The 27,376-nt window shown below is 40.8% G+C and overlaps 3 protein-coding genes across 9 annotated transcripts in view; all 3 read left to right on the top strand.

Annotated features, from left to right (window-relative positions):
* The first annotated feature begins 698 nt into the window (after positions 1 to 698).
* cpa4 (carboxypeptidase A4) lies at positions 699 to 3,618 on the top strand. Its single transcript, XM_027028793.2, has 11 exons — positions 699 to 763; positions 1,110 to 1,191; positions 1,374 to 1,508; positions 1,675 to 1,773; positions 1,915 to 2,016; positions 2,150 to 2,251; positions 2,394 to 2,519; positions 2,596 to 2,683; positions 2,785 to 2,984; positions 3,241 to 3,325; positions 3,431 to 3,618. Exons 1-11 carry the CDS (start codon positions 699 to 701, stop codon positions 3,616 to 3,618), a joined length of 1,272 nt encoding a protein of 423 aa, XP_026884594.2.
* Positions 3,619 to 4,299: 681 nt separating this feature from the next.
* On the top strand, positions 4,300 to 20,711 carry smc1b (structural maintenance of chromosomes 1B). Of its 3 annotated transcripts, none has more exons than XM_027028794.2 (25): positions 4,300 to 4,408; positions 4,566 to 4,754; positions 4,919 to 5,031; positions 5,135 to 5,338; positions 5,551 to 5,789; positions 6,064 to 6,322; positions 8,510 to 8,650; positions 8,946 to 9,028; positions 9,343 to 9,550; positions 10,033 to 10,218; positions 10,657 to 10,842; positions 11,103 to 11,249; positions 11,575 to 11,712; positions 11,906 to 12,022; positions 12,877 to 12,983; positions 13,302 to 13,443; positions 13,638 to 13,783; positions 14,262 to 14,415; positions 17,345 to 17,440; positions 18,114 to 18,270; positions 18,563 to 18,717; positions 18,967 to 19,118; positions 19,325 to 19,394; positions 19,958 to 20,068; positions 20,206 to 20,711. In XM_027028794.2, exons 1-25 carry the CDS (start codon positions 4,300 to 4,302, stop codon positions 20,299 to 20,301), a joined length of 3,705 nt encoding a protein of 1,234 aa, XP_026884595.2. In that variant the 3' UTR covers positions 20,302 to 20,711. The 3 variants fall into 3 exon arrangements, with proteins under 3 accessions (XP_026884595.2, XP_026884598.2, XP_026884596.2); XM_027028797.2 differs by having other exon boundaries at positions 8,946 to 9,032; positions 9,347 to 9,550; XM_027028795.2 differs by having other exon boundaries at positions 8,510 to 8,656; positions 8,946 to 9,032; positions 9,347 to 9,550.
* A 268-nt stretch (positions 20,712 to 20,979) lies between these two features.
* si:ch211-266k8.4 (TBC1 domain family member 10A) overlaps positions 20,980 to 27,376 on the top strand; it is a 36,482-nt gene continuing 30,085 nt past the window's right edge. The window contains exons 1-10 of one of the 5 annotated variants that reach the window (XM_027028792.2): positions 20,980 to 21,129; positions 22,297 to 22,365; positions 22,739 to 22,854; positions 23,190 to 23,886; positions 24,004 to 24,091; positions 24,181 to 24,288; positions 24,595 to 24,781; positions 25,685 to 25,810; positions 26,082 to 26,205; positions 26,347 to 26,416. In XM_027028792.2, the coding sequence (XP_026884593.2) occupies positions 23,750 to 23,886; positions 24,004 to 24,091; positions 24,181 to 24,288; positions 24,595 to 24,781; positions 25,685 to 25,810; positions 26,082 to 26,205; positions 26,347 to 26,416 (840 nt within the window). In that variant the 5' untranslated portion in view covers positions 20,980 to 21,129; positions 22,297 to 22,365; positions 22,739 to 22,854; positions 23,190 to 23,749. Of the gene's footprint in view, positions 21,130 to 22,296; positions 22,456 to 22,738; positions 22,855 to 23,189; positions 23,887 to 24,003; positions 24,092 to 24,180; positions 24,289 to 24,594; positions 24,782 to 25,684; positions 25,811 to 26,081; positions 26,206 to 26,346; positions 26,417 to 27,376 lie in introns of all 5 variants that reach the window. The other 4 variants (XM_035532266.1, XM_035532264.1, XM_035532265.1 and 1 more) reach the window with 4 other exon arrangements.

Here is a 27,376-nt window from a genome sequence, read left to right as displayed (position 1 = left end):
ATATAAGCCACGTTTTCTTGGCAGTGGGAGGTCTGTGGTTAAGGTAGTTGGCTTGTAATCAGAAAGTTGCCAGTTCAAGCCCCACAACTGATGAGAACAAGTCCCTTAACCCTCAACTGCTCAGTTATTATTCAGACATAATTGTAAGTCACTTCAGGTAAATATCTAAAAGTCTTCTGTTTGCATATTATGCTGATGAGTGACAATTTTATTAAGTGTCACAATATTTAATTAAGGAGTCTCTATGCACCAAGACCCAGTGTTAAACTAGGAAAGCTATTTTTACTCAAAATCATTTTGTAATCCATGTGATGTAAGTCTATGATGTTGAAATGTGATGTGACTAGTGAGGTAACTATCTCAATGAAACTGTCACCAATTCAGTGGGAGTCCTTGCATTTTACACAAATACACTATCAATAATAAGCCCATTAATAATATAGCCTGGTCCACTGCATTACAGACCTATTGAACCCAATACTTGATTACAAAGTAAATGAGAATTAGGCTGTCATAACCAGGTGGAGAAAAACGTCATATTTGTGACTACAAATACCACCGTATTGCTTTATCTTGAGGAAAAACCGAATGTTATCTAGTATGTTTGATTGTGCTGAGAAACATATACATGTTAAGTGGAGTATAAGAGCTAAGTGAGTAGGAGAGCTGTGGGGGAAGTTATTATGGCAAAAAGAAGGATGAGACTCTGTCTAGCTGTTCTAGTCCTTTTTGTGGCTGTTCATTGCCGTAAGGTCTTCATGGGGTAAGCACACAACATAAATGGGAACGTCACAGCAAAGAGAAGGAAGCACTCCAGACATGTCTTCTATCATAGACTTGTTTCTTTTTTATATATAAAACGGTAATGGTGGAAACAGTAGGGTTTAAAGATTTTTTTCATCTATAAATTAATCTTTAGAAGTTCTGTTACACAACTTTGAAATGTTTCTGAAGTAACAGTGGGCACCCACATTGCACCTGCCCATTCAGGTGTTAGAATGATGTTGCTATATCTGCTGTCTGAAAAATTTCTTTCTCCAGTTTATTACTTGAAGTTTGAACTTCAGTAATGTGTGTGGCATTTTGAAATCTAAATTCTTACTTAACAGGGACCAGGTTCTCAGAATAAATGTAGAATCTGAGGAGCACATTCATCTCTTGAAGGAGTTAGAAGATGATCAGAGGTGGGAGGTATGGCAATCTTAAATAAAGAAGTGGCACAACTTTGATATCCTAATTTACTGTGTACTCCAGTGTTGCAAAGTCTGAAATGTTTTTTTCTCTCTCTTGCGACTTGGAACCATATATGATTTTAAATGTATATGGCTGGTGTAAACATATATAGCTGAATAACTCATTCTGTGGTTGTTTAGCTGGACTTCTGGACTCATCCTGTCTCCACTGAGCTGCCTATTGATATCCATGTGCCATATTCCAGTCTACATGTCACTAAGGACTTCCTTCAAGACAACAAGATCCCATTCTCTGTTATGATCAACAATTTACAGGTAAGAAAGACAAGTATAACATTTGTACTTGAAAGGTATGTAACCAAAGTGTATTAAATATGTAATTGATAAGGATATTTAAAAAGTTTCTAAAAAAGTAAATTAATTTGCAAAGTGTGATATTGTTGCAAAATGAATGCCAGTTTAATCATTCATTTTTTGTTAGGACCTCCTGGATGAGGAGCAGGAAGATCTACAGATTAATAACATAAAGGAGTGTAATGCAAAGAGCTTTGACTTTGGAGCATACCACACACTGGAGGCAGTGGGTAACCCCATAATCCACTCACAGAGACACACACATAAGCAAAATCTGAGGTCTGTAATGTACTTCACAATTAAGCAAAAGTAACTGAAAAATATTGAGTTATGAATAGCTTTTCAAATACAACCATTACATCCACAGATCTACAGTTGGATGGACACCCTAGTGTCTGATTATCCCAATCTGGTTTCCAAAATGCTGATTGGCACCTCCTATGAGAATCGTCCTATGTATGTGCTAAAGGTGGGTTCTGAGATAGAAATCAATTGCCTCCAATTCTTTTACATGTTTGCTAGGTATTGTATTTACAAAAACAAACTGCTTGAGAGCCAAGAGTATTAATGCGGGTCGTTAGTAATGTTGTATATGTATTCAGTTCAGTACTGGTGGGACCAAACGGCCCGCTATCTGGGTTGACGCAGGAATACACTCCAGAGAATGGGTTTCCTCCGCCTCCACTGTCTGGATGGCTAACAAGGTGAGTGACAATGGGAAAAACCAACATTAGAGCATTTGTGTCTTACCATAGCACTTATTATGCCATAGAAACTAGAAAATTGTTTACCCACATCCAATTTCACTGCATTAATATCAGCAATGTTCTTTTCTTCATTCCTTAGATGGCAACAGATTATGGTGTTGATTCTTCTGTGACCTCACTTCTGGACCAAATGGATGTCTATTTGATGATTGTAAACAACCCTGATGGATATGTCTACACCCATACCAATGTAAGCAGCTTTAGTATGTATTTGAGAACCCATAACTGAAATTGTAACTATAGTGTGTGCTTATCTGATTTCCACATATATCTTTTAGGACCGAATGTGGCGCAAGACTCGCTCTAAGAACCCTGGCTCTGTATGTCGAGGTGTTGACCCTAACCGAAACTGGGATGCTGGATTTAGTGGTATGCAGATAATTGTGATCACCTTCAAAGATTTCGGAGATCTTCACCCATGGTAATGTTCTCGACACAATGTCATTCTACATCTATCATTACTCTGGCAGGCCCTGGAGCCAGTAATAACCCATGCTCTGAGTCCTACCATGGCCCTCATGCCCATTCTGAGATTGAGGTGAAGAATGTGGTGGATCTCGTTAGGAGTCACGGGAACTTTAAGGCTTTCATCTCCATCCATGCCTACTCCCAACTCCTCATGTACCCCTATGGATATGTCTGTACCAGCATTCCTCATCAGGCTGAACTGGTAAGCTTGTTTGTCCCATTTTGACCATATACATCAGTATTAGTTTTTACTGTTTTTAAAATACATCAGAGTTTTAGGTATAACCTTGGAGGGCCAAAGCACTGTGCATGTTAGTATTGAAGCCCTTTTTTTGTGATGAACTGTTAGTTTTAGAACAGGCAATAAACTAAACACCAGTATATTCCAGGAATCAATTTGTCATTCCTGGCCCTCATAAAAGAAACAAACCCCTGCTGTTTTTGTTTCTGTGCTCTAGGATTCTGTGGGAAGATCTGCTGTGCAGGCTCTCAGCTCTCTCTATGGAACCAGTTACAAAGTTGGCAGTATTTGCAAAATCATCTGTGAGTGCAATTGCCCTGTGGAGACTATATTTTCTTTATGTAAATTAATTAATTAATTTAAAATCCTCTGACTTTTTTCATATGCTATCTTTCGCATTGCCTCAGATCAAGCCAGTGGTGGAAGCATCGACTGGTCCTATGACATTGGTATCAAGTACTCCTTTGCCTTTGAGCTGCGTGATACTGGTCGCTATGGTTTCCTCCTACCTGCCAGTCAGATCATCCCAACTGCATCTGAGACCTGGCTGGGGCTTAAGTATATAATGGAATATGTGCGTGACCATCCTTACTAGGGCACTGATAAATGCCATAATGAAAATGAAAATAAATGTTTCCAAGCTGAGAGCCTCTGATTTCTTATTGACTTACTGAAGGAAAGTCTGATACTATTAGTCTAAAACAATCAAAGTAAACAAAAGAACATGCAAGAGTTACATATTATTTAATTTACTTAGGAAGAAAATCTACTTTAAAAAAGCATTGGCATCTAATCGACTGGTCTGTAGTCTTAATAGATACAAAGTGATCAAGCTAAAGTACACATTGTGTCAACAAAATATGTATTAAGATGAAACCCTGACTAAGATTTTGGGGAAAGATACCATGCGTTTTTTAAAATAATTATATACCTTTAATAAAGACAAAGTGCAGGAATAAGTATTTTCTTACTAGCAGCAAATTTTAAATTTTTTTTAAACAAAGGATTCAAATTCATGGGAGTACCATATATTCATTTGATCTATATGTGAAGTTATTGTCCAAAAATCCCCAATATTTTTTTTAAAGTGATTTAGCTAGTGGAGCGTAGCCCACGTGTGGGTGGAGCGCGCTATAGTTGGCTAGCTTAGCTAAATTCTACGTGTTTTCAACATTCCCGCTCTTTTCTCTCAGGGGACAGTTGTAGCCTACTCTGCTTTCTCAGTCTTTCGCATTTTTTTCCCCACCTCTGAAGTATATGTTATAGACAGACTAAAATGGGTTACTTAAAACAGTTAGACATAGAAAATTTCAAGTCATGGCGAGGAAAACATACAATAGGCCCATTCAAAAGATTTAACTGCATCATTGGTACTAACGGGTCAGGTACGCTAACGTTACCTAACGTAATTATCTAGGTCAGCTAGTCTGGCTAAAGTAGCAAGCTAAGTGTCTTTTTTGCTAACCTAGGTAGGTTAGTGTACATTTTTACCTCTCATACAGCTAAGCTTGACAAAAGTGTCACTTTGATTGATTTTTGAAGGTAAGTCGAATATCATGGATGCCTTGGGCTTTGTGATGGGAGAGCGAGCCTCCAGTCTTCGCGTCAGACACACCAGAGACCTTATTCACGGAGCCCACATCGGCAAGCCGGTCGCAAACACTGCGACGGTCAAAATCAGGTTCTGCAACGACACTGGCGAAGAAATTATCTATAGTAGAACCATATCAGGTGTGTTGGGTACCACTGCAGTTTAGGCTTTAGACACTATTTACGACGGGCAAATGAAACAGCTATAGTTAACTAGCTAAATACCGGGTAAATTCGTGCCAGCTTGGATAAGCTAGGTTAGCTAAGTTAACTGAAATTGTGTTATTCGATGTGCATTGATTTAGGTGAATTCTCCGAGTACCGCGTCAATGGCAAACAGGTCACACTTGCCAAGTACACGGAGGAGCTGCAAAAGATAGGCATCATAGTCAAAACCAGGAATTGTCTGGTGTTTCAGGTGCTGACGATCTATATATTAAGCCATGTCTGACATTGAACTAACATTTTAGTGTCTGGTAAGCCTTTCGTGCTGAGCTCACAAGAGGCTTTATACGTGACAGGGCGCTGTGGAGTCTATTGCTATGATGAACGCTAAAGAGCGCACGAAGATGTTTGAACGCATCAGTAGGTCTATGGAGCTGGCTTATGAGTATGACACCAAGCTTGCAGCGTTACAGAAGGCGAAGGAGGACACTCAGTTTCACTTTAACAGGAAACGGACAGCTGCTGCAGAAAAGAAACAGGTCTTCAAGGACAAGGCTGAGGTATCATAAGAAAAAAAAAATAAAAAAAATAATAAAAAAAAAAAAATATATATATATATATAGAGAGAGAGAGAGAGAGAGAGCTAGAGTTAGCTGGTGACTGTTGGGTGTTTATCCCATTCAGTGCACTTGGGAATACAGACTGGCATAACCTTTGAATAGCTCTCATGTTTCATATTATTCTCAATAACAAATGCATGTTCTTTGCTCAGGCAGAGAAGTATCAGGCATTGGTGGACGAGCTGAATGACAACAAGCTTCAGTTCAGCCTCTTCCAGCTTTATCACAATGAGCAGAGCATTGAGGCTGTTTTGGAATCCCTGATGCAGAAGCAAGAGGCCGTTGCTGCCAAGAAGAGCAGTCTGGAGGTGTTTGAGCAAGCCGTGAAGACACAGAAGAAAGAACATGGCCGCCTCATGAGAGAGCTGCAGAAACTGGAGAAGGAGATCAGGTGAGTACACCTTCCTCTGCAGTGGCAAATAGGAGAAACTGCCTTAATTTCTCATAGCTGGGTGCTAAAAAAACAATGCAAAAATATGAGACAAAAGTTTGGGTCTGAATCTTAAAGAGAGGGTAATAGGCCCTTTGCACTGAGCCTTTAGCAGTACAAGGGCCCTTATTAGCCTTTAGAAATTATAAAGGCTATAGCCTTTAGCAGTTCCTTATCTTCTTCATTCTCTAGCCTATTATTTGTTTGCACCAGACTGTACCTACCCCTCTTCTAGGTCCCAGGAACAGACTCTCAGCCAGCAGCAGTCTCAGTACATCAAGGCCAAAGTTAACACATCTCACCACCTGAGCGGAGTTGAGGATGCACGTGCTGTCCTCCAGAAGAGCCAGATACAGCAGACCAAGAAGAAGCAGGGGGTGCAGGAACTGCAATGTGAGCTCACAGAGCTGGAGAAGGCATGGAGGGCTTATGAGAGAGAGGCAGAGGAGTGGGGAGCACAGATGGGTGTGGATGTGCAGCTGGAAGATGCTCAGGTTAGAAACTGACAGAGAGCGATGAGGAAATGAGAATTAGAGATGAGGCAGTGCAGCCGTTAACCACTTTGTAAAGCTGAGTTTTTGTCTCAAACGTAGGAGTTTTTGTTACAGTATTTACTTACCCATACCTTGCTTACTTGCAACAAACAACAGAGATAGGTGTAATATGTATTATTTAATGTGTGTAAACTTAACTTTGTCTGACTCCAGTCTGACTATAATCAGCAAATATGTTTGAAAGAGCAAGTTCTATTGCATAGCCCAGTGTAAGTCATGTGAATATGTGTAACTAACTTTATGAAGTTCCTTAATGCTAAACCAGCTTGCTTTGTCAAAGATTTACCATTTGGCCAGCTTAGTTTATAGTTTATCCTAGTAAATGTGCAAATTGGATACTTCACAGGGATCTGGTGTTTGCAATCTATAAAACTATTCTTGGTTCTTTAGTCTAGTTATTACTTATGTATTTACATTATGTAATGGTATATAAATAGCTGAGCTTCACATGAATTCAGAATAATAGAATTTATTGGTGTAATACAAGCCGATTAATTACACACTACAATTAAATAGATTTTACAATAAAGTAACACAGATGCTGTCATACTGTTAATTACAGGAATGCAGTGTGGAAAATAGTTACTAACTGTTATGTATTGTGACGATGCCCGAGTGCTGCAGGGCAGGGAGCAGGTCACACAGACTCTCTCGGCGTTGTGAAACATTTAACGACAGAAACTTGTAGACAAGGGTGGCACTCACATGTAATAGTTATGACGAACATGAAGACACTTGAGTAAACGATTAACATAGGCTGGACAAACCTGAATACAAACATACAACTTCAAACCCTAACACATAGACAAATTAACCAACGATGTGGCACGCACTGACTGGGGTTTAAATAGACATACACACATTAAACACGTAATCCCGCACAGATGCATACCTTCACGGGGGTGGTGGCTACGAACATGGGTGAACCCCCCTGAATGCGGCAGGGCTTACCATGTGACTTGTCAGGGGGGAATCCTGTGACGTATAAAGAGAGAGAAGGGGTGGATGCAAGAGAGAAAGACAGAGCAAACACAACAAAGAGATTTCTCCACATCTAACGTCTGCACCAGATCTGCACCAGCTCCATTCTCAGCTCGACTCCAACTCTCCTACAGAAAACTCTCTGCCCTCCTATCAAGGCTCAGAATTCCTTCACTCTTATCTTGACCAAGAACAGAGTTTGACGATCAAAACTAAGCACATACTGGATTTACTTTCACCATAAGTCATAAGCAGGTATCACAGCCGCAGGAACTCACAGCTGGTAGGACAGTGCTGAATAACAATTGACCATTTGTGGTGGGGCAGGACCAAAGTGACCATTGTGATTTGAACAGCCTTGTCTCTGTCGGTGACCACAGATGTGCACAGCAGTGGGGGAATGAGAACAAGACTTCATAGGCTAGAGTTTGGTCTTCAAACCAGGGTTAGGGAACCTGGTCCGGGTGGGTCAGTACAGTTAGTACAGCTAAATTCCGTCTCTATTGCATTTACTAATCACAAGTTGATTAATGAGAGTTAATAATAATGGTAATAAAGTTAATTTTATATGATATTCATACATCCAAGGACACTTTACAATTAGGAGCAAAATAGCAAGGTGTTGAGAGAGAAGAATAAGGTGTAGTAAAGAGTAAGTATGTTGCCTGCAGTTGCCAGAGAGAGATAATGAGTTGATGAGTGTGTCTGAGCAGGGTAATCAACAAACTGCTGGACTCTGGCCCTCCAAGTCTCGAGTCGGCATCCTTCATCTAGAAAATGGTGCTGTTTCACACGGTCTCCTGCTCATGGAGTTTTGTTCTGCTCATATAATCAGTTCTCATCTTTTTTTCCCTCTCTTTTTGGTTACTGGAGCCTTTTGCTCCTGATAGAGCAAACAAATGTGCATAGCTGATAAAATTTTGAAATTCAAACTCATGTTTGAGCCATGTTTAACTTTTAAAAGAGTCTAGTTGTTTAGGGATGTATTTTTAACCTTTCTTTTATTTGAAAATAGAACAATAGGCCATTATGAGTATCACGTCACACATTTTCAATATACTGAGTGCCTGTAAATATATGCATTGTGGGTTATGCATTCATGCACAAGTGGGATAACTCTTTGAATGGTTTGTTGTTTTGTTGTAGCTGGAACGATACAAGGAGCTAAAGGAACTGGCCAGGAAACAGGGGGCTGTCTTGGTCCAAAGGGCAGAGAAAGTACACTGGGAGGTGAAGGCTGATCAAGAGAAACTGGAGTTTGACAAAAGGAGGAAAAGTGAGGTTGAGGTGTGTGTACTGTTTTTTGGCTTGCCAGTCATATGTCCTATTAAATAATAAAACCAGATAGTCTTGTGAGTATGTGTTGTCTTATTTGTATTTGGAAATGAAATCGAAATATTTGTGTCTGAACTCCCAATTTGTCAGGTTCTTGGACTAAGTTGCTGACCCATGTTAAGACTTTGCGCACTTACATGAATTTATCAGCAGTGATGTCATCCTTGATCAGTGTAGTTGGAAGGAAATTAAACTTGACAGATTTTGTGTCATGCTTTTTGCTCCAATGTCCTCTCTGTAAATATAGGCAAACATTAAACATTCTCAAACGCAACTAGATGAACTTAACCGAAGAGCAGGAAAACTGGAGGAATTTGCCAACAACTCTAAGTACGTTTCATTCTTAAGCCTTTCATGCTGTAATTACTTTCTGCTTAGGGGGAATCCAAAGAGTTGAACTTTGGATCTTTTGATGTCTTATAGTTTTTTTCTGCTTCAACACATATTTTCAACTCATGAAAGGCTTGTTTAGCTGATGTGTTGAGTGAAGTGAAGTGTGAAGTGTTGAGATGGCGCACACCTGTGCATTGCTGGGTGCTTCAGGACTGGGAAATATGCCAATGGTGCTTAACGCTTGAAATATATATATATTGGGAAGATGCTACCCATCCCATGAGCCTGTTGTGTTGTTCTGCCTTTGGTAGCAAGTCTCTGGAGGAGCATAGGGAGCAGGAGATGCGTCTGGCTGAGGAGTTGGAGAGCTGCCGTGTGCGCATGCAGGAGATGAACGAGGAGCTGGCAGAGGTGTTGGTGGAGCTGCAAAACGCACGCATAGAGAGCCAGGAGAACCAGCGACAGCAGAGACGAGATGAGATCATGGAGAGTCTGCGCCGACTCTACCCGGACGTTGTGGTAGTGTGATACACTCACACACAAACACACACACACACAGTGGACTTCCTGCACCATGAAGATTATATTGTACAGGTCTCATGCTTTTGAACTGTTGATATAATGTTATTAAAAACCAACATGATTGTAATAAGGATGGAATAGGTTTTTGGTAAATGTTATTACAGGTTAGTCTAGTCTTGTATAGTGAAACATAATTTATGTACTCCCCCAGAAGAACTCAACATCCGTTACTCTGCATTTCAAGTTGTAGTTACAGTGCTTTGATTTCAGTGCTCTTATTTAATGGTTGTAATGTGTCATAGGGATCTCAACCTACACCCACATGAGATCACAGCTTTGTGCTTTTACCTTTCATTCAGTAATGAAGCACTGTGATTTGGTTTGGATATGAGTAGATAATAGTGTGGCCAAGCATTGTAGTTAGAACTTCCTGATTTTTGACATGCCATGATCCTTTGCCGGTTTCTATTTGTCTTTAGTATGGGCGCTTGATGGACTTGTGCCAGCCCATCCACAAGAAATACCAGCTGGCTGTCACGAAGGTGTTTGGCCGATATATGAACGCTGTAGTGGTGTCTTCGGCGAAGGTAGCACGTGACTGCATTGAGTTTGTAAAAGTGGAGAGAGCTGAGCCAGAGACCTTCCTCCCTATTGACTACCTGGATGTGAGTCACTCATTCACCCTAACTCTAGAACCACACGTGAGCAGTGAGACACTTACTTATTTCTAGCATATTTTTCTGAGACAATATAAGTATCTGCGAGTTGTGTTAAGGAAAAAAAAATTGGACTGTAGCCTATGCTGCAATTGTTTGGGGCACTTAATTGACCCCTTTCCCTTGTAATAATTACAGAGTAGGTCAGAAAAATCTGTTGTCCACGCTGTAGGATTGAGATGTGATATGGCTTTGAAACTACTCATAAATTTATTTTTTTTTACTATTATTTCTGCGTAATTAATGTCTGGAAATGTATATGGTTCTGAGAATATTCAGGGATGTTTTGTAGTTGGAAAATTATATTAATTTGTAGATTTTACAGTGTGAGAAGGAATAATTTCTTTATGTTTCCCATCACGCGACATTCCTCTCTCATTCTGTTAGATACACCCTCTGAATGAGAGTTTGCGGCAGGTGCAGGGTGCCAAGATGGTGGTGGACGTGGTGCAGTGTTCCCAGAATGCACCTAAGTTGAAGAGAGTGGTGCAGTTTGTGTGTGGGAATGCTTTGGTTTGTGAGACTCTCAAAGATGCCCGCCACATTGCTTTTGATGGTCCAGTGCGTCTCAAGGTCAGATTTAGATACACCTGTCTGAAGAACCAGTTGAAGTAACAGTAATCACACCAGTAGTTGCTCAATATAGTTCTTTAATTGTTTATTGCCATAAAACATTTTGAACTACCATGAGTCTTCAAAACACATTTAAGAATCACTGAAATAGGCCACTGACAGCCCACATACTAATTTGTTAAACAGTTTAAAAGAAATTAATTGAGGTTACTTCTCCTTTGTTTAGGGAAAAAATCGTTTTCCCTTGTGTAATTTGACAGACTGTAGCCCTGGATGGTACCATGTTCTCCAAGTCGGGGGTGATCTCTGGCGGTTCCATGCACCTGCGCAGCAAAGCCCGCCGCTGGGAGGAGAAAGAGATGAGTGGCCTGAAAGAGCGTAAGGAGCAGCTCTCTGCAGAGCTACGGGTAATTCCAGGTCCAGAGGAGACCTTCTCTTCACACATGGAAAAGCAGGAACTATGATGGAACACATGAACCTGCAACTGTCTAGTACTCATTGCTACTCAGACTACTAAATCAAGGATGTCGACCATCGTTAGCAGAGAGCATTCCAGCATCCCGAAGTTCATTAATACTTTAAAATGTTTCTTTTTCAAAAACGTCCTGTATCCATTAAGACAGAATGCTAGAATTTAATAGCAAATGATCTATTATTTGATATGTGGTAATATAGTATGAGACTTGTGAGTGTGTGTGTGTGTGTGTGTGTGTGTGTGTGTGTGTGTGACAGGAGCTGATGAAGATGAGAAGGAAGGAGGCTGAGCTGAAGCAGGTTAGGGCCCAGCTTCAGGGTGTCCAGACACGTCTTAAATACTCCAACTCGGAGCTAGAGAGCATACGCAAGAGAAGTATCCCAGCTTGCCAGACAGTAGGCTGAGTTCCCTTGATTTCATTCTTCTCTCACACTCTCTCTCCCTGCCCTCCTTTGTCTCTTGTTCTGCCTTTCTCTCTCTCTCTCTCTGTCTTATTCCATTACTCTCTGTTCTTTTCTTTTGCTAAAAAAAATGTTTTTATGCTCTCTGTGTGTGTGTGTGTGTGTGTGTGTGCGTACATTGCTGCAGGATATCTCCAGGTTGGAGAGTGAGCTTTCAAACCTTGAGTCTCAGATTGAGATACAGGCCATGAATGTGAATGTGAAGGATGGTGAAATGAAGTCCATCCAGGAGAATGTCATTCAGGTGACTCGCTCATACAGCTGAGCCTCTCTTATCAAGTTACCTATTCTTTTTTTATTTATTTGTCTTTTTTTCAAATTAATTATTTAATTTATTTTTGCTGTTAGTGCCTATCCCTTTTTACTGAGTGGTAGACTATTGTCAGTGTGAGCAAATATAGAACATTCTCCAAGTTTTGAAGGATTCAGCTATCAGAGAAGCTAGCATGAGGTGGTCAGTCAAAAATACATACTGTAAGAAGGTAGTAAATCTTTAATATATCACAATTAAATAGGTATTTTCCTGTATGTGGAGGCACAAGGTGTTTACAAACAAGGCAAAGATGGCAGGACAGTAAAAAATGGCAAGCTCATTCATGAGGTCAGGTCTGCTTTACTCTGTTGCCAATCAGTATGAGGCAAACATGCAATATGTTAAACATCATCCTTGTCATTAACCAAAACCTAAAGACTCACTAAACAAGCTAAATATTAGGTGTGTTAATAACACAACTTTAGACATGAGGTTTTGTTATTGTGTTTAGTATTTTGACTGGTTGACAGGACTGAAGGAAAAATAACAGGCCTGTACACTGGAGTAAAGACAGGAATGTGATGACCGTTGAGAGTGCCTTCGTTATATATTATTGACTTCCTTTTGACTGCACCTTTTCATTTTTTTTTAGACGATTAGTACTGATTGGTTAATTAGTTAAATAGCTCACAGACAACTCCCGAGGAACTCTCCACAACAGCATAGAGCTGCAGTATGACTGCCAGATTGGGGTAGTATTTATGAGGGTCTGTAGTGCACAATGAGGACTTTTAGTAGACTCAGAGAGCTGTTGGGTAGTTTGAACCCTACTGTTTCGGCTGCAGATGGAGGACATGGTGTTCTCTGACTTCTGTGCTGAGATCGGGGTGGCCAACATCCGTGAGTACGAGAAGGATTATGTGAGGCAGCAGGAGGAGTTCGAGGAAAGGCGGTATGGCGCTCACAGACATTACCTGCTCTGATCAGTATGATGAAATTCTGAATGTTTGACAATATAGCCACAAGCTTTGCAAGCTGTTTGACCAGTTACTGTCATGTAGGGCTCGGGGGTATATCAAAGTAACCTATGAAAGTATTTACAGATTTACACATGACATTTATAGACTTAATCAGTTATGTGACTGAATAAAAACAATCACCATAAATGCTGAAAGATTTCTAGGCTGTATTGTGCATCTTTATTACCAGGTTGTTTTCTTACACTGTAATAATACTTTCCAGAGTAAAGAATTTTATGTGGTGTTTGCAGGCTGCGGTTTGAGACTCAGCGAACGCAGCTGAGCACGCAGCTGGAGTATGAGCAGGACCAACTGGACAAACAGCACAGTTACATCAACAAAACAAAGGAGTCTATCAGGAAAGAGGAGGACCTCATCACAACCATAAAACAGGCAGGACAGATTAGACACTACAAACCTGTCTGTCTATCTGTATATCTAGCTTTTTATTTAAGCCTTCATTGAGTCATAACTAATATGATGCTGCTAAGCTGGTGTGGTTCTTTGGTACCAAGAGCTTCACAGGTACCAGTATTTTCAAGCCTTAAAACAATGGACCTGTTTTTGAATGTTGGTACGTTCCTCAGGAGGAAGAGCGGCTGCTTGCTGCAGTGGATGAGGCTCAGTCTAAGCTCCTGGAGCTGAAGAATCTGCTGGTGGGACAGAAGGCCAGCGTTAGTGATGCCAAAGCTAGGCTGGACAGCAAGACCACTGGCCTTCAGGAGATGTCCAGGTATGTGTGTTTGGTTAGAGCGCAACAGATACACAGGAGAGATCTAAGTATGTATCATATCCAGTTTACCTATAATCTTTTCAGTGTCTGTCTGTTCCTCCATCTCTCACTCCATCTCTCCTCTCTATCTCTTTCTCTCTCGCTTTCCCTCTCATCTCACTGTAAGTCTTCTTATCTCATCTATGATTTCTCACCCTCTGTTTGCCTTATTGTGATGTTTACTTTTACATTTTCTGAATTTAACTTACACTCTTATCCAGAGCGATTTATAAAAGTGCTTTGTCGTCTAGTCATAGAATGCATCCTAACCAGTACAATAGGGGCCAAGATACCACTGAACTAGGATACTGCAAGATACTAGATACCGTAATGTTGAAAATTAGTGTATTCAAAATAGAATATGATTAATTACAGCTGCTCTCTCTCTCTCTCTCTCTTTCTCTTTCTCTTTCTCTCCCTTCCTCCTTCCCTCCAACAGGGAGCTTGTGAAAGTGCAGAAGGAGCTGATCTCTGTTGAGGCAGCTCTGGAGCATCAGAGGGTATGTAAGCATAACCTGCTGCTTGGCTGTAAAATCGAGGGCCTGCCCCTTACCTTGCTCTCAGGAACACTGGAAGACATCAGTGACATCCAGGTACACACAGACAATGAGCACAATTACCATTGCTGATGTGGCCCTGACCAACTAGTTCACAACCAAAAGTATGGACCAAAATTATAATAAATTACCTTTAAGATGAATCATGCACACAGAAATGGATTGAGGCTGATAAATAGGAGAATTTATATTTATACAAGGCCCTTAAAATGGAGCGTAGCTACTTCACATAAAATAACTTTCAGAAGTTTATTTGATATATAAATTTTGTGACACTCCATTATAAAATATTTAAAATTTAGTACAAATTTGGTACAATAATCAATAAAAATGGAGAAACTGTTTACTCAACCAAACCACCAAAAGAAAGTACTAAATGTACAAAATAATTATCACTAGTGAGGAAGGCCAAAGGCCTAAAGATCCAAGAACCTGCTCTATAGGGCAGAACACAGTAAGATGAGCCAGTGGGTAAGTTGACCCCACCAGAGATATCGGGTATAATTACGTCTCACATCAAATTTCTCTATATTTAAAAAGTTATCAGATATGTTGATGAAGTACTGTTGTGTAAATGTGTGATTACATTAGTAGAAGTGTAGCTGTGGGCCGATAGACCAAACACTTCCCCCAAAATGGTAGTTGTGGGGTAAACTGAGCCAGAGCCTGAATCAGTATGCCACCTGACACCCTCAAGGATTACATGAAGTTAAGTCAGATATTTGGTGTTTAAATTGGTGTTGCATACTAACAACAAATAACTGACTTTATATTTCGTATTTTAGATGTTGCATTTGAACAGTTGACATGCCACATATCTAATTACAGAAGACAAACATAGGAGTGCCACATCCCTGCAGAACAACACTTCACATTTCCCTGCAGGCCTGCTGTGTTTATCATTGGCTCTTATAGTAAAGTATAGTTTAGGGATTTCTCTGCTCTAACATGTGATTTAACTCATGAAGGCCTTTATAATTAGCTAATGGATTGGATGGTCTGGACATGTTAGACCGGCATTAGTGTCACATTGCAAGACTCTAGGGAGAGTCTGGTGCCTTTCTCCACTTAACATCGCCAAGAACAACCTACTGCTGCAGGCAAAGGACATTCTACTGACATGCAAAACAACCAATCACAAGCCTGCTTTTGCATCATGTATAGGAGTTGAATGCTGAAAACAGAGTCAAGGCATGAACAGTCTCTCCTGAAACACAGAAGTATACAATGTCTGGGATGCAGCAAGTGTTATACCTGTAACTAGGGCTGAGTTTGCCAGTAACTTCACAGTATGATATAAATCACTATAAGGGTCTCATGACACTATACATTTAAATCTTATACAAGCCATTTTTGTTAAGGTAAATGTTGCCAAAAATAAGACTATTTTTATTAGCAATAATGCATTAATAATAACAAATAAAGACCAATAACAATGAATGAGGATAGTGCATTTAAAGTACCAATATAGAGAAAACAAAAGAAAGTAAATAAAGAATTATTGAATACAGACAATAGCTTGTAAACCTCACATTAACAGGAAAGGATTTAATTGAATATTAGAACTCACAAATGTTGAAACACTTGCAGTTATAACATAAATGAACATTATTCAGCCCATGTTTACCTAAATGTCAGCTTTAAATTTTGAAGGGGCTGATTTACATTCACTTACACTCTGTTAACAGTTTAACACATAACTTGTTACACCCTTAAGCCTAGATGAGGTCATAACATCATTTTTTTCTAGGAGAATGCATTAACTTTTACTAAAGCCACTCATTTTTGCTTTTTGAGCTGTCACCTCCTGGACCTTTTAAATACTGCACTTAAACATGAACACATCAATTGCACACTGGCAAAGAATGTAAACAATAAATAATGACAAAGCCATGACTGTATCAATGTTTGTATCACTAAGAATGTATTCACAAAATATTGCTATCTGGATATATTGTACATATACCTGTAACGCTGACAAAACAGTTGGAAAGGCATTCATGATACAAGTTGTTCTGTAGTTGTAACGTATGGTGGCCCGAGTGCCACAGGGCGAGGGGCAGGATGCACAGACTCCACTGACTGGGACTTACATTTATTAACATAGAACACGAACAGCACTCACAAGATTCACACACGAGGAATATGAAATGGTTAACGTTAGACAGATACAAGAAACGAGTACGTTTTACATTAACACGAAACATCCACACATTACGCCTACAATAACCAACACCCTGTATACTTTGACACGGGTTTATATACATTTAGAGGAACAAGGTGCAGGTGTGGTTACAAACAACCGCGCTCCCACTGCACGTGGCGGGCCAAACCACGTGACTCAGGGGAGGCGAGCGTTCCGTGACAGTAGTTAGTACTTCTCTCCACTTTTTAGTGCCCATACGCAATTCGGGAGTGGCAAAAAAAATTTGCCTTTTAAAATTGTCTAATTTTTCCCCACATAAACCACAGCTATGCCTTTGTCAGTAAGGCATTTCACTTAATCTGACATAATTGACCGGTCAGGACACACACAGCCAGAAAAATCGGATGACTTGGAAACTGTGGTAGCTATCCACAAAAACTTGGCCATTCTTGAAGTATAAGGCTTTTCCTTTAGCCCGTTGGCAAACAAATAGTGATATCTCTTAGTTAGTACTAACTGCTTTAAGCAAGATTCATTACTTTGAATAAAGATACCATGGACTACCAACGTTTTTCACTCACACTGATATATCGCTAAGGCTGCACTTAGCTGGAACAACAAAACTTTGATTCACCAGTACGAAATGATGCAAGGATGTGCAGCTAGCCAATCAGAATGCAACTGGCAGAATCATGACTGGCCAGGTTAACACTATAAATACCAGACTCTACATGTGGGTGAACACCAGTGTAATGTGCTGGTATTATTCCTTCGTTGGTTGCTTACTGTGCATGTAAATGTTTGTGCTCTCCCACACAGATAGACTCTGAGTCCCAGAGTACCTGCACATTGGACATTTATGAGCGTGAGAGGCAGATGGTGTTTGACTATGGACCACTGGAAGACAAACTGAAGGTGAGGCAGAGGAGAAACATGCATACACACACATGCAAGCACAACAGTTGGCCATTAAGGCCCCATTTCCCTAAATCATTTTCTTAAATGAGAGAATAATACTTGTGCTACCATTTAAAGGTGATCTTTGTTTTATGGTTGTCATGGGCAAAGAATGTGCAGGAAAAGAGAAAGCAAATGAATTTAATGAAGAGTTTAATGAAACGAAGTAAAACTAAACCAAACATAAAAATGCACTAACGAGAACAAAACAAACCAATGTAACATTCATAATGACAGATGAACGAGAGACATGTGCAACAATAGATGAAAACAAACAAAGCCACATGCATGCCGCTGCAGTATGTAGGCGAAAGGACCCAGACCTGATTAGTCATTCTGAGGTTTTCACTTTTCATTAAGATTTTGTGTTTTATTCCTGTTTACATAATTATTACATATCCTCTTAACATAAAATCTGAGGTTTGTATTTATCACATTTGTTTTTCTAAAACTACATTTAGGCTATTTAGTTTTCTATTACTGGTGTGTGTGTGTGTGTGTGTGTGTGTGTGTGTGTGTGTGTGTGTGTGTGTGTGTGTGTGTGTGTGTGTGTGTGTGTGTGTGTGTGTGTGTGTGTGTGTGTGTGTGTGTGTGTGTGTGTGTGTGTGCGCGTGCACACGCGTGCACGCAGAGTCTGACTGGGGAGCAAGAGGTTGAGAACCAGTTGGAGACCTTAAAAGAGAAGGTGTTGTCTTTGGAGAAGCTGATACATGCATCCAAACCACCCAACCTGAAGGCCCTGGAAAAGATGAGGGAGGTGAAAGACAGCTTCCGTGGAATTGTGGATGGTACTGACACACTTATGCACATACACATATACACACACAGACATATGCATATGCTCACACTCAAAATACTATGATCTACTTTTAAGCAGCCACCTAAATTTTGACTTCTTCTAATATACATATATAATATATGCACGTGTGAACTTACTGATCACACTGAATTTTTAATTATGTCCAGACATGTTTTCATGCTTTTAAGCACTCGGAGGAAATCACAAATTTCCTGTGTTTTCACCACAAGGAGACATACTCTTATATTCATACTTTGCGTGTATGTGTGTGTGTGTCTCAGCATTTGAGGCTAGCACAAGCATAGCTAAGAAGTGCCATCAGGAGTTTGAGCAGGTGAAGGCCAAGCGCTTCCATCAGTTCAGCCAGTGCTTTGAGCATGTGTGTGTTGCCATCAACGAGATCTACAAACAGCTGTGTAGGAATAACAGTGCCCAGGTGAGATTCTTACTTTCTCTGTCTTTCCCTCTCTCTCACTCTGGCTGTGTTGTTACACTAACAGTACTTATTCTGGATGCTTGCAGCATTTTTATAGGGATCATTTATTTCATATTACTCATGCAATCTCACTTTCTCATGAACATGTACAGATGTAAGCAATTACATCTACAAACTCTATCCCCATGCCCACCCTTTTTAAATAATGATTTTGCACTGCATATCAGCCTGCCTGCGTGTCTCTTGCAGGCTGTTCTGACTGCTGAAAACCCAGAGGAGCCCTACCTGGATGGCATCAACTATAACTGTGTGGCCCCTGGCAAGAGATTTATGGCCATGGACAACTTGTCAGGAGGAGAGAAGTCTATTGCAGCCCTCGCACTGGTGTTCGCCATTCACAGGTAGCACTTAGCCTGCGAGAGATGAACAGGTCATTTCTGCGACACTCTTTCTCATAGCAGTGCCTCATAGTTCATGTTTTAGTTCAGACATCAATTGGTGATTGCAATGATTGGTGATACTTTGAATAATTAGTACTCATTTCCTCATTAAAATGTGTTTGGTTGTTCTTGTCCCAGGCTTACCACCGTTTCTCGTTTTGTTACAGTTTTCGTCCTGCACCGTTCCTTGTGCTAGATGAGGTGGATGCTGCCCTGGACAACACAAACATTGGCAAGGCAAGACCAGACCTACACTGCCACTTCCTCTTCCAATAATGCACTCACTAAGAGCACAGTGGCTAAATTTGTCTGTGGATAATATTCTGTAACACAGCGCCATACAAATGCTCATTACATGTGCTCATAGCCAGGCCCTAGCAGATGGTAAATCATGACATTTTATGAAATTAAATACAAAATATTAAATATGAAATACCAGTGAGGCCAAGTAGTCAGTTTCCAAAGGTCCTTGATTACTTCACACAAGTTTGTTCTGAGTTAGCCTGGATAAAACCTTCCTGAGTCTTGTAAGGTTTTACTCTGTTTTGCTCCCCACAATCAGGCAATCAAAGGGTTGATTTTCAAACCTTGATTTCAGTTCCATTGATATCTTGTTTACAAACACAAATGGTTGGCTATTGGGAAAATCCTATCCTGAAACCAAGAAGTGAAACAATAGCTCATGGTCTTCAGAATGGCTTCTTTTGGGTTATTTTCAGTGCTGGAAAAACAGAAATGCTGATTACATTAGGAGTTGAATTTTAAGCTTTTGCATGTTTGGGTGTTGTGGTTTTGTTCAGGTGACAAGCTTCATCAGAGAGCAGTCCAAAGAAAACTTCCAGGTCATTGTCATCTCACTGAAGGAGGAGTTTTACTCACGGTCAGATGCTCTGCTGGGCGTGTACTCTGAGGTACATACACACACGTACATGCACCATTGAATCTGAGTCCTTAGTTTCCTCACACAGTATACATGGAATCAGTGCTCAGCTACTGTTCATACCTAGTATTATTTTTTCTTTGAGCTTATTTATGTTGCCCCCTACAGTTTAATGAGTGCATGTTCAGCAAGCTCCTCTCCCTGGACCTCACTCCCTACCCCCTCAGTGAAGAGAACAACAAAGAGAGAGAGGGGCAGACATGAAGGAGAAACAAATGAAGTAAAATGAGAAGTTACATTTGTTAAAATTACAAACATGAATGTCAGTCAGAACACTGCTTCAAAGAAGACATAAATTCCAATTTTCCTTGTTCTGTTTTCTAATTTTCCTGTTCTATGTAATTTCCTATAAATTATTGTTTTGACAATCACTGTATTCAGTGATAGGCCTTTTGCCTTAATTTTTGGAAGGTTTCAGATTGTTTTTAATGTATTTTATAGAATGGTTTTTATGTCAAATGAAGTTCATGTTTACTTTTTTGATAGGTATATTTTACATGTATTTGATTATATTTTACAAGCCTTTTCTTGTATAAAAGGTGAGCGGATAGCATAATGAACTGTTTAATGAAAGGCTTCCCCTGAAAGGTTTTTAGAGAAGCCAAAGAATGCTGTAGTAGTACTGATATGGTTATGTTCTCTGTTTATACTTGTTTTTGTTTGTTTTAATAAATTGTATTTGATTCTGTGAAGATGTATTACTTTTAAAATAATTTTTTATATTAATCACATCAGAAGGACGTCTGCAGAGTTCAGGTTATGGTCTCTGCATATGATCTAGCACTGCGTTTCCATGTATACTCCTTACTCTGTTGCTCTCTCTTTCTTGTGCCCCACTCCCTACTTGGGTGGGGATTGGACAGAGAAGCATTATTATCCACTCTCTTACTAAGACCAGATCTTCAAGGTCTGCTCCCTTTGTGGAGTGTGTTGTTACACTCCCTGGTGTTTCTCATGGCGTCCTACACAGTAGTCACTGTGCCAGCACGGAGCAACTGCAACAGTGTGGATGCCTTCCGATTCTTCCTGTGGGTCAGTACTGCTTAGTGTGGTTTAAGATTCTTCTTCTGGGTCAGTACTGATTGGTGTTTCTTTCTTTGGGTCAGAACCGCTTTGTTGATTTACTTGGATTTACAAGGATTACCACAGGCCTGTTGAGATTTTGTAGGCAGATTTTGTTTATCTTGTGGTCTGACTAAAGTTGTTTGCTGTACAAAGTACATTTACAACATAAAGCAAGTGTGGATTACCTTGTACTTCATTTTATCTGTGAAGTCATGTGGACATTTCAAATATGAGAAAAGTTAATTGGCTTTTTTAGCTGATGATTGTTTTGAGACACTGACTCGGTGTTGAAGTGACAAAACTGACTTGAAGTTTACATTTGGCATGTCTCACAAGTAGTCTTATTTTAAATGTGATGTCATTGTGCTCCTTTGCATCAGCTATTGCAGACCATTGTAATTTCCCGCCCAGATTTTGGAGTGACCTCTAGTTCACAGCTCCATAACAAAGTTTTGTACAGTCTATTTTCGTGGAGCTCTCTTAGCAAAGCATCAGTCTAAGGATGGTGTCTAGAGGGATTATGGAAACAATTGAAAACACAAACATGCCCACACCCAAGTAGAACAAAATTCCATATCCAGTTTAGTTTTAAACAATAAAAGACCTCAGGATTTTCAGCATTTTTGGTATGTTTATAAAAGTTTTCATGATTTACAAGCACCGCTTGCTGGAAAGAGACCTATCTAGTAAATGTAAACGTGAGAAAATTGTTGGAACTACAGATGTGCGTCCTACCCTATTAATAGGACTGCATAGTTTCCAGCATTTTCCTTTCATGTAGTTCTTTCTGATATGTATGATATTTTACTTATATGGACACAAACTATTGTAAACACTATCCATTTAATATATAAGTTCAAATCAAATTGATTCCTATAACATTTTATAACAGATGTAGTCACAAAGCAGCTTTACCGATGTCCAAGTCCAAGCCCCCAGTGACCAAGTCATGGGCGACAGTGGCAAGAAAAAGTCCCTAGAGCATGAGTAAGAAACCCTGAGAGGAGCCAAGACTTGAAAGGGGCCCATCCACCTCTGGTCAACAGTCACCACGATAATAACAATTGCCCCTGCAACTGCTGTTTCTGAGCACTCGACTAGTGAGTTCTGATTCGTTCATTTTCCCATGGGCAGGTGAAGAAACTACAGGAACTGGAAAGGGAGAAGGACATGTTGTGGCTGGGGATGAAGGCGCTCGAGCAGGTCCGTGGCTGGATACACTGCAAACTGGAGGGAAACAACAGACAACACAGCTACAGGGGGACTGAAGGAAAGTTAGAGGAAAGTTAGTGTGTACGTGCGCATTTGTGTGTGTGTGTGTGTGTGTGTGTGTGTGTGTGTGTGTGTGTGTATGTGTATATATATATATATATATATATATATATATATATATATATATATATATATATATATATATGTCTGCATGGGAGTGAACCCCCAAAGTGTTGATGTAAATGAATTTTTGAGTATGCACACCAAGAGACTTGGGTTTTGTCATGTGTGCCTGTATTTTTCCATACAGAACACACTGAAAATGTAGTCACATATGTAATGAATGTTGTTTCCCATGCTACAGGAAGTCCTAAGCACTGGCTATCTGTGGGCTCAGATGCAGAGGGTAAGCAGCACTCCGAACAGGATGGTGTGTGACTCCATCTGGGTGCCACCCTGCCCAGCACAGACAACCCACAGGTGCTGTTAACAAAAACATGGTGCAGAAAAGCACATCTACTTGTTTTCTGTGTGAGAGAGAGAGAGAGAGAGAGAGAGAGAGAGTGTGTGTGAGAGAGAGAGAGTGTGTGTGTGTGTGTGTGTGTGTGAGAGAGAGAGAGAGAGAGAAAGAGAGTATGTGTGTGTGAGAGAGAGAGTGTGTGTGTGTGTGTGAGAGAGAGAGAAAGAGAGAGAGAGATAGTATGTGTGCAGAATGTTCAAAATCAGACTGTCCCTATTTACTATGTTTTTCTGTGACACAGCAGAACCTGTGACAAAAAATTATGTCATGTCTCTGTTTTGTTATGCTTTTTCAGAGGTCCTAGGAGTCAAGTGGAACCAGGCTTCTAATGTCTTCCCAGGACATGGGAGAGCACTGTAAAGGGCAGCTTTAACAATGATCTCGTGCCAAACTAACATAAAATTGTTCATTTAAAATGACAACTATAATGGTTAATTCCCATGTTTTCTCTTCCATGCTGAAAATTTTCACATAAAATGTAAGTAATACTTCAGATTTAGTCTCTGCTTAATCTTACCGGACTTGGTAGTGCTGCTTTAAAAAAATTTTTTTTTAAGTTTTAGAATGACTTAAAACATTAAAAACATGTAAAACGGAGTTTAACGTACATAGTGTCATCTTATTTTAAATCTTCACTTTGCACACGGCAACCACAATTAAGTTATATTACATCAGCACTAAAAGGGAGTAAAAGTCCTCATTGTGCGAGCGCCAGGACTTTTATGTTGAAGGGCTCTCATGCTGTTAGCCATATTGGAAACAATCTGGCGGTGAGTTCAAGAAGGCAGACAACTTGGCTCATAACAGGGATTAATTAACAAGATAACGAGTGAAACTTTGTAACTAAGCCAAAACATGTTACGGAGAAGGAGCAGCAGCAGCAGCGCAAAAGGCTCAAGGAAACAGCGAAGCAGCAGCGTGGGCTTTGACGAATTCGGCTTTGCGTTAAGTAAAAAAGAGAAGAAACTGCAACATAGATGCCATGATTACAGGTGTGTATGTAGCATTCATTTTACGCTTCTCCAAGTAATATTCACGTTAACTCCGCCCTATATATATATATATATATATATATATATATATATAATGTGTGTGTGTTTTCTCGATAGCTATCCCCAGCCAAATGCCGTCAAAGTCAAAGAGCTGTGCGAACTTCTCAGCTATTGGAATGGATCCAGTTTCATTTGTAGAAGTCAGGTATAGGTGTATACTACGGTTTTTCATAAAGATTAAAAGCATCTTCTGTTGATTATGATCGTTCACGGGTTACTTGTCTTCGATCTCAGATCGAGCGGTTTATCCGCATGGGAATACCTCCCGCGTTGCGAGGGCGGGTGTGGAAACGTCTGCTCAACATCGAGACCGTCAGGCTGTCCAGTGACTTCAGCTACCAGGTCTGCTCCAGGCACTGTGTGTTTAAGGAGTAAGAGAGGAGGTTCTTGGTTACTGGCTTGCAGCATGTGACCTGCTAAAATTAATGTTTCAGTTTGCAATAATACATCGGGAAAAATTGCTCTTTTAGTCTGGCTATGCCATCGCAACAGGTTTTGCAACAATATGCTTTTCACAGGCTTTGAAAAGATTTTGTTTCTAATGCATGTAGTGATGACATTTACTGTGTGTGTGTGATTTGGGATTGTTACTCTTCAGGGTGAAACCGCTTACATTTTGTTACGTGTGCATGTCGTCCTTCTTCACAGGCTTGTCTGAGTGAGATCAGGAAGCCACTGAAGGACCTTGGCCTGAGTGAGTATGGCGTCATCTCAGTCATCACCACGCTGGGTGACGGAGAGCATGATGTCAGCTCAGACCCCACACTCGTCACGCCCTCTTTGACCTCCTCCTATGTGGACGCGGCCCTCTTCAGAGAGATCGCTCTGGACCTGCGTGAGCCCAGCGCCACCCACAGTTCCACACGCTGCCACACAGACAGAATGACAGCTTGGACTTCTCTTGCTTGCTCTTAAAGTCTGACAGAGCTTACTGACCCATTGTTCCCGATGGCTTTGTGGTTGTAGTGAAAACACTGCCGTATCAGATCGAGCTCATGCTCGCTCAGAGACTGCAACAATGACTAGTAGGAGTGATGCAATAATGTTGCCCAATTTAGGAATCTGAGGATGCTGCACGTGAGAGATTGATGAGGGCTCGACAGAGTGGAAAGATTACTTGTGATTACTTTGGTTCAGCTACTAATGTATTGGTGCTCTAATGCTGAAATACTTGTGAACATCGTAGGAAATCTTAGTTGTAATGTAATGGCCTCCACGTTTACAATGTCATGCATCTGCATCTTTGCTTAGATGCTCCATCAGTGAAGGATGAAGGGCAGGTCTGGCAGAGATTTCTGTTTTGGTTTGAAATTTCCACTGTGTTGAAATTCCTCCCGTGGCCACTGGGGGGCACATGGTCCCCTTTGTACTTAAAATGGAATCTTGCGGGACAATTTTATCTCGTCGAAAGTCAGTTATTCATGCTTCTTCATAATTCCACAAACGACTTAGTTTCCTAATGTAATTGCAATATATTGCAATAATCTCCAATAAAAAGTAGTAAAGGTATGTTAGCACTACATTATTACTGATAAGATGGATAAAGCTCTTAAAAGTCGTTTTGACAGAGCCAGTATTTACAGATAATCTTGTCAGACGGGTAAAAAATGCGTTTGGCTGTGTTTACAATGACTTTTGAAACGTGCGTGAGTAGACTGAATGTTTACACCAGGCTAAATCTGCACATTTCCCCCTCACGGTCTGGTTTGTGTTTGCGTGTCTGGTTTGTGTTTTCTAGAGAGGTCTTTCCCTACTCATCGCTCTCTCATGGGTGACAGCCCTGAAGCCATTGAGGGCCAGGCCAAGCTTTTCCGAGTGCTCACTGCATATGCGAAATACAACCCCCAAATCGGCTACAGCCAAGGTGACATTTTATAGTTCCACAGTTTACCTTCCTATTATATACAAATTTTTACTCTTATAACTTGTACATAATCAGAAAGCGTAACTGTAGTCACAAGGTGGCGATAAAGGAAAAACAACTAAACCTGGTCTCCAAACATGTAATTGAAACCATTCATTTTAGCTTGTCTTGTTGTGACTTATATATCCCCCTCGGGACTGCTTTTGGTTCAGGACTTTGTAATTTCCTCGAAGGCTGTGGTTTCTGATGATGTTTGTTTTTCCCCCTTAAGGGATGTCCTACATTGCTGCAGTATTCCTCATGGTCCTGGATGAGGAGGAAGCTTTCTGGGCCATGGTGATTCTGCTGGAGAAACCCAAGTACCTTTCTGAACTCTTCGACTCCTCGCTCAAAAAGTGAGTTGTTAGAGTGCACCTGTAAACGTTCCCTGCTTATCAGAAAAACGGACAGCGAAGTACAATTCGTTGAAGACATTAAAGCCCCTTTTGATGCTGATACGTTTGATTCAACATATTTTTGATTGTTTGCTTTTCTAGGATCCAGCACCAGGCGCTGGTGTTTCAGCAGTTACTGAAGCATCGGGAGCCACAGCTCTACCAGCACATGGTAATTATGTGGATAACTTTAGTGGACCCTTAGCAGAAAACTCCTCGGTACCTTTCAGCCCACGGCACTTGCCTGTAATCCTCATTAGCTCAGGGTTCCTTCCTCACCCCTGGTTCCATGGGCACTTCAGAAACTCTTAGACTGCTGAGCTGAGGTCATTTGTTTCTCTTTTGGTATACTGAACTGAATGGGGAGATCAGGGCTCCTCTTTGTTTCCAGTACAGATCTGACCGCAATCACAGTGTCACCATGCACTACCTGACCTCACTGTGTCTCTCTCTCTCTCTCTCTCTCTCTCTCTCTCTCTCTCTCTCTCTCTCTCTCTCTCTCTCTCTCTCTCTCTCTCTCTCTCTCTCTCTCTCTCTCTCTCTCTCTCTCTCTCTCTCTCTCTCTCTCTACACCAACCTTCTTATCTGGACATGCATAGCACTGATCTAGCAGAAATGCTTTCAAGTTACCGTCTGCGCATGTGAGGCAATGCCAGACTGCACTCCAAACATCTCTTGGTATTAAAAGCATGCACTGTGCTTATAATATTAGATGGTGGTGATTCCTGACCATGTTCCTATGCACTGGGATGCAGTCGCAGTGAGAACCAAGCACGGTTGCCTGAAGGAACAGGTTTCGGAGCTGCGCCCGCCACTCTGTTTGCACAGGGATTCACCGCTCGCCATGGAATCAAACACCCCATTGCACTGACTAATGATGGGATAGACAAGCTTACCAGAGCTTTAAGAGAATTGTCTTTATGATGGTGGTGGTGGTTTAAAAGTCACGCTAGTGATCAGTCACTGATATTACTCCGCTGTGTCTGGCAGGCTCGCATTAACACTAGCTTGCCCGCATGCCTCCAGCTGGGCCTACGGCTCTGTGCCTCTGTGTGTGAATGCGGCCTGCACGTCTCTTGGGGGTTTTCTCCAATTGGGTTTGACTCTGTGCCGCCGGCCCTAAATAAGCTCA

The sequence above is a fragment of the Electrophorus electricus genome, chromosome 12 (assembly GCF_013358815.1).
Source record: "Electrophorus electricus isolate fEleEle1 chromosome 12, fEleEle1.pri, whole genome shotgun sequence".
Lineage (NCBI taxonomy): Eukaryota > Metazoa > Chordata > Actinopteri > Gymnotiformes > Gymnotidae > Electrophorus > Electrophorus electricus.
The sequence above is the reverse complement of the archived record's forward strand: the minus strand, read 5'-3'. Positions and strand labels throughout refer to the sequence as shown.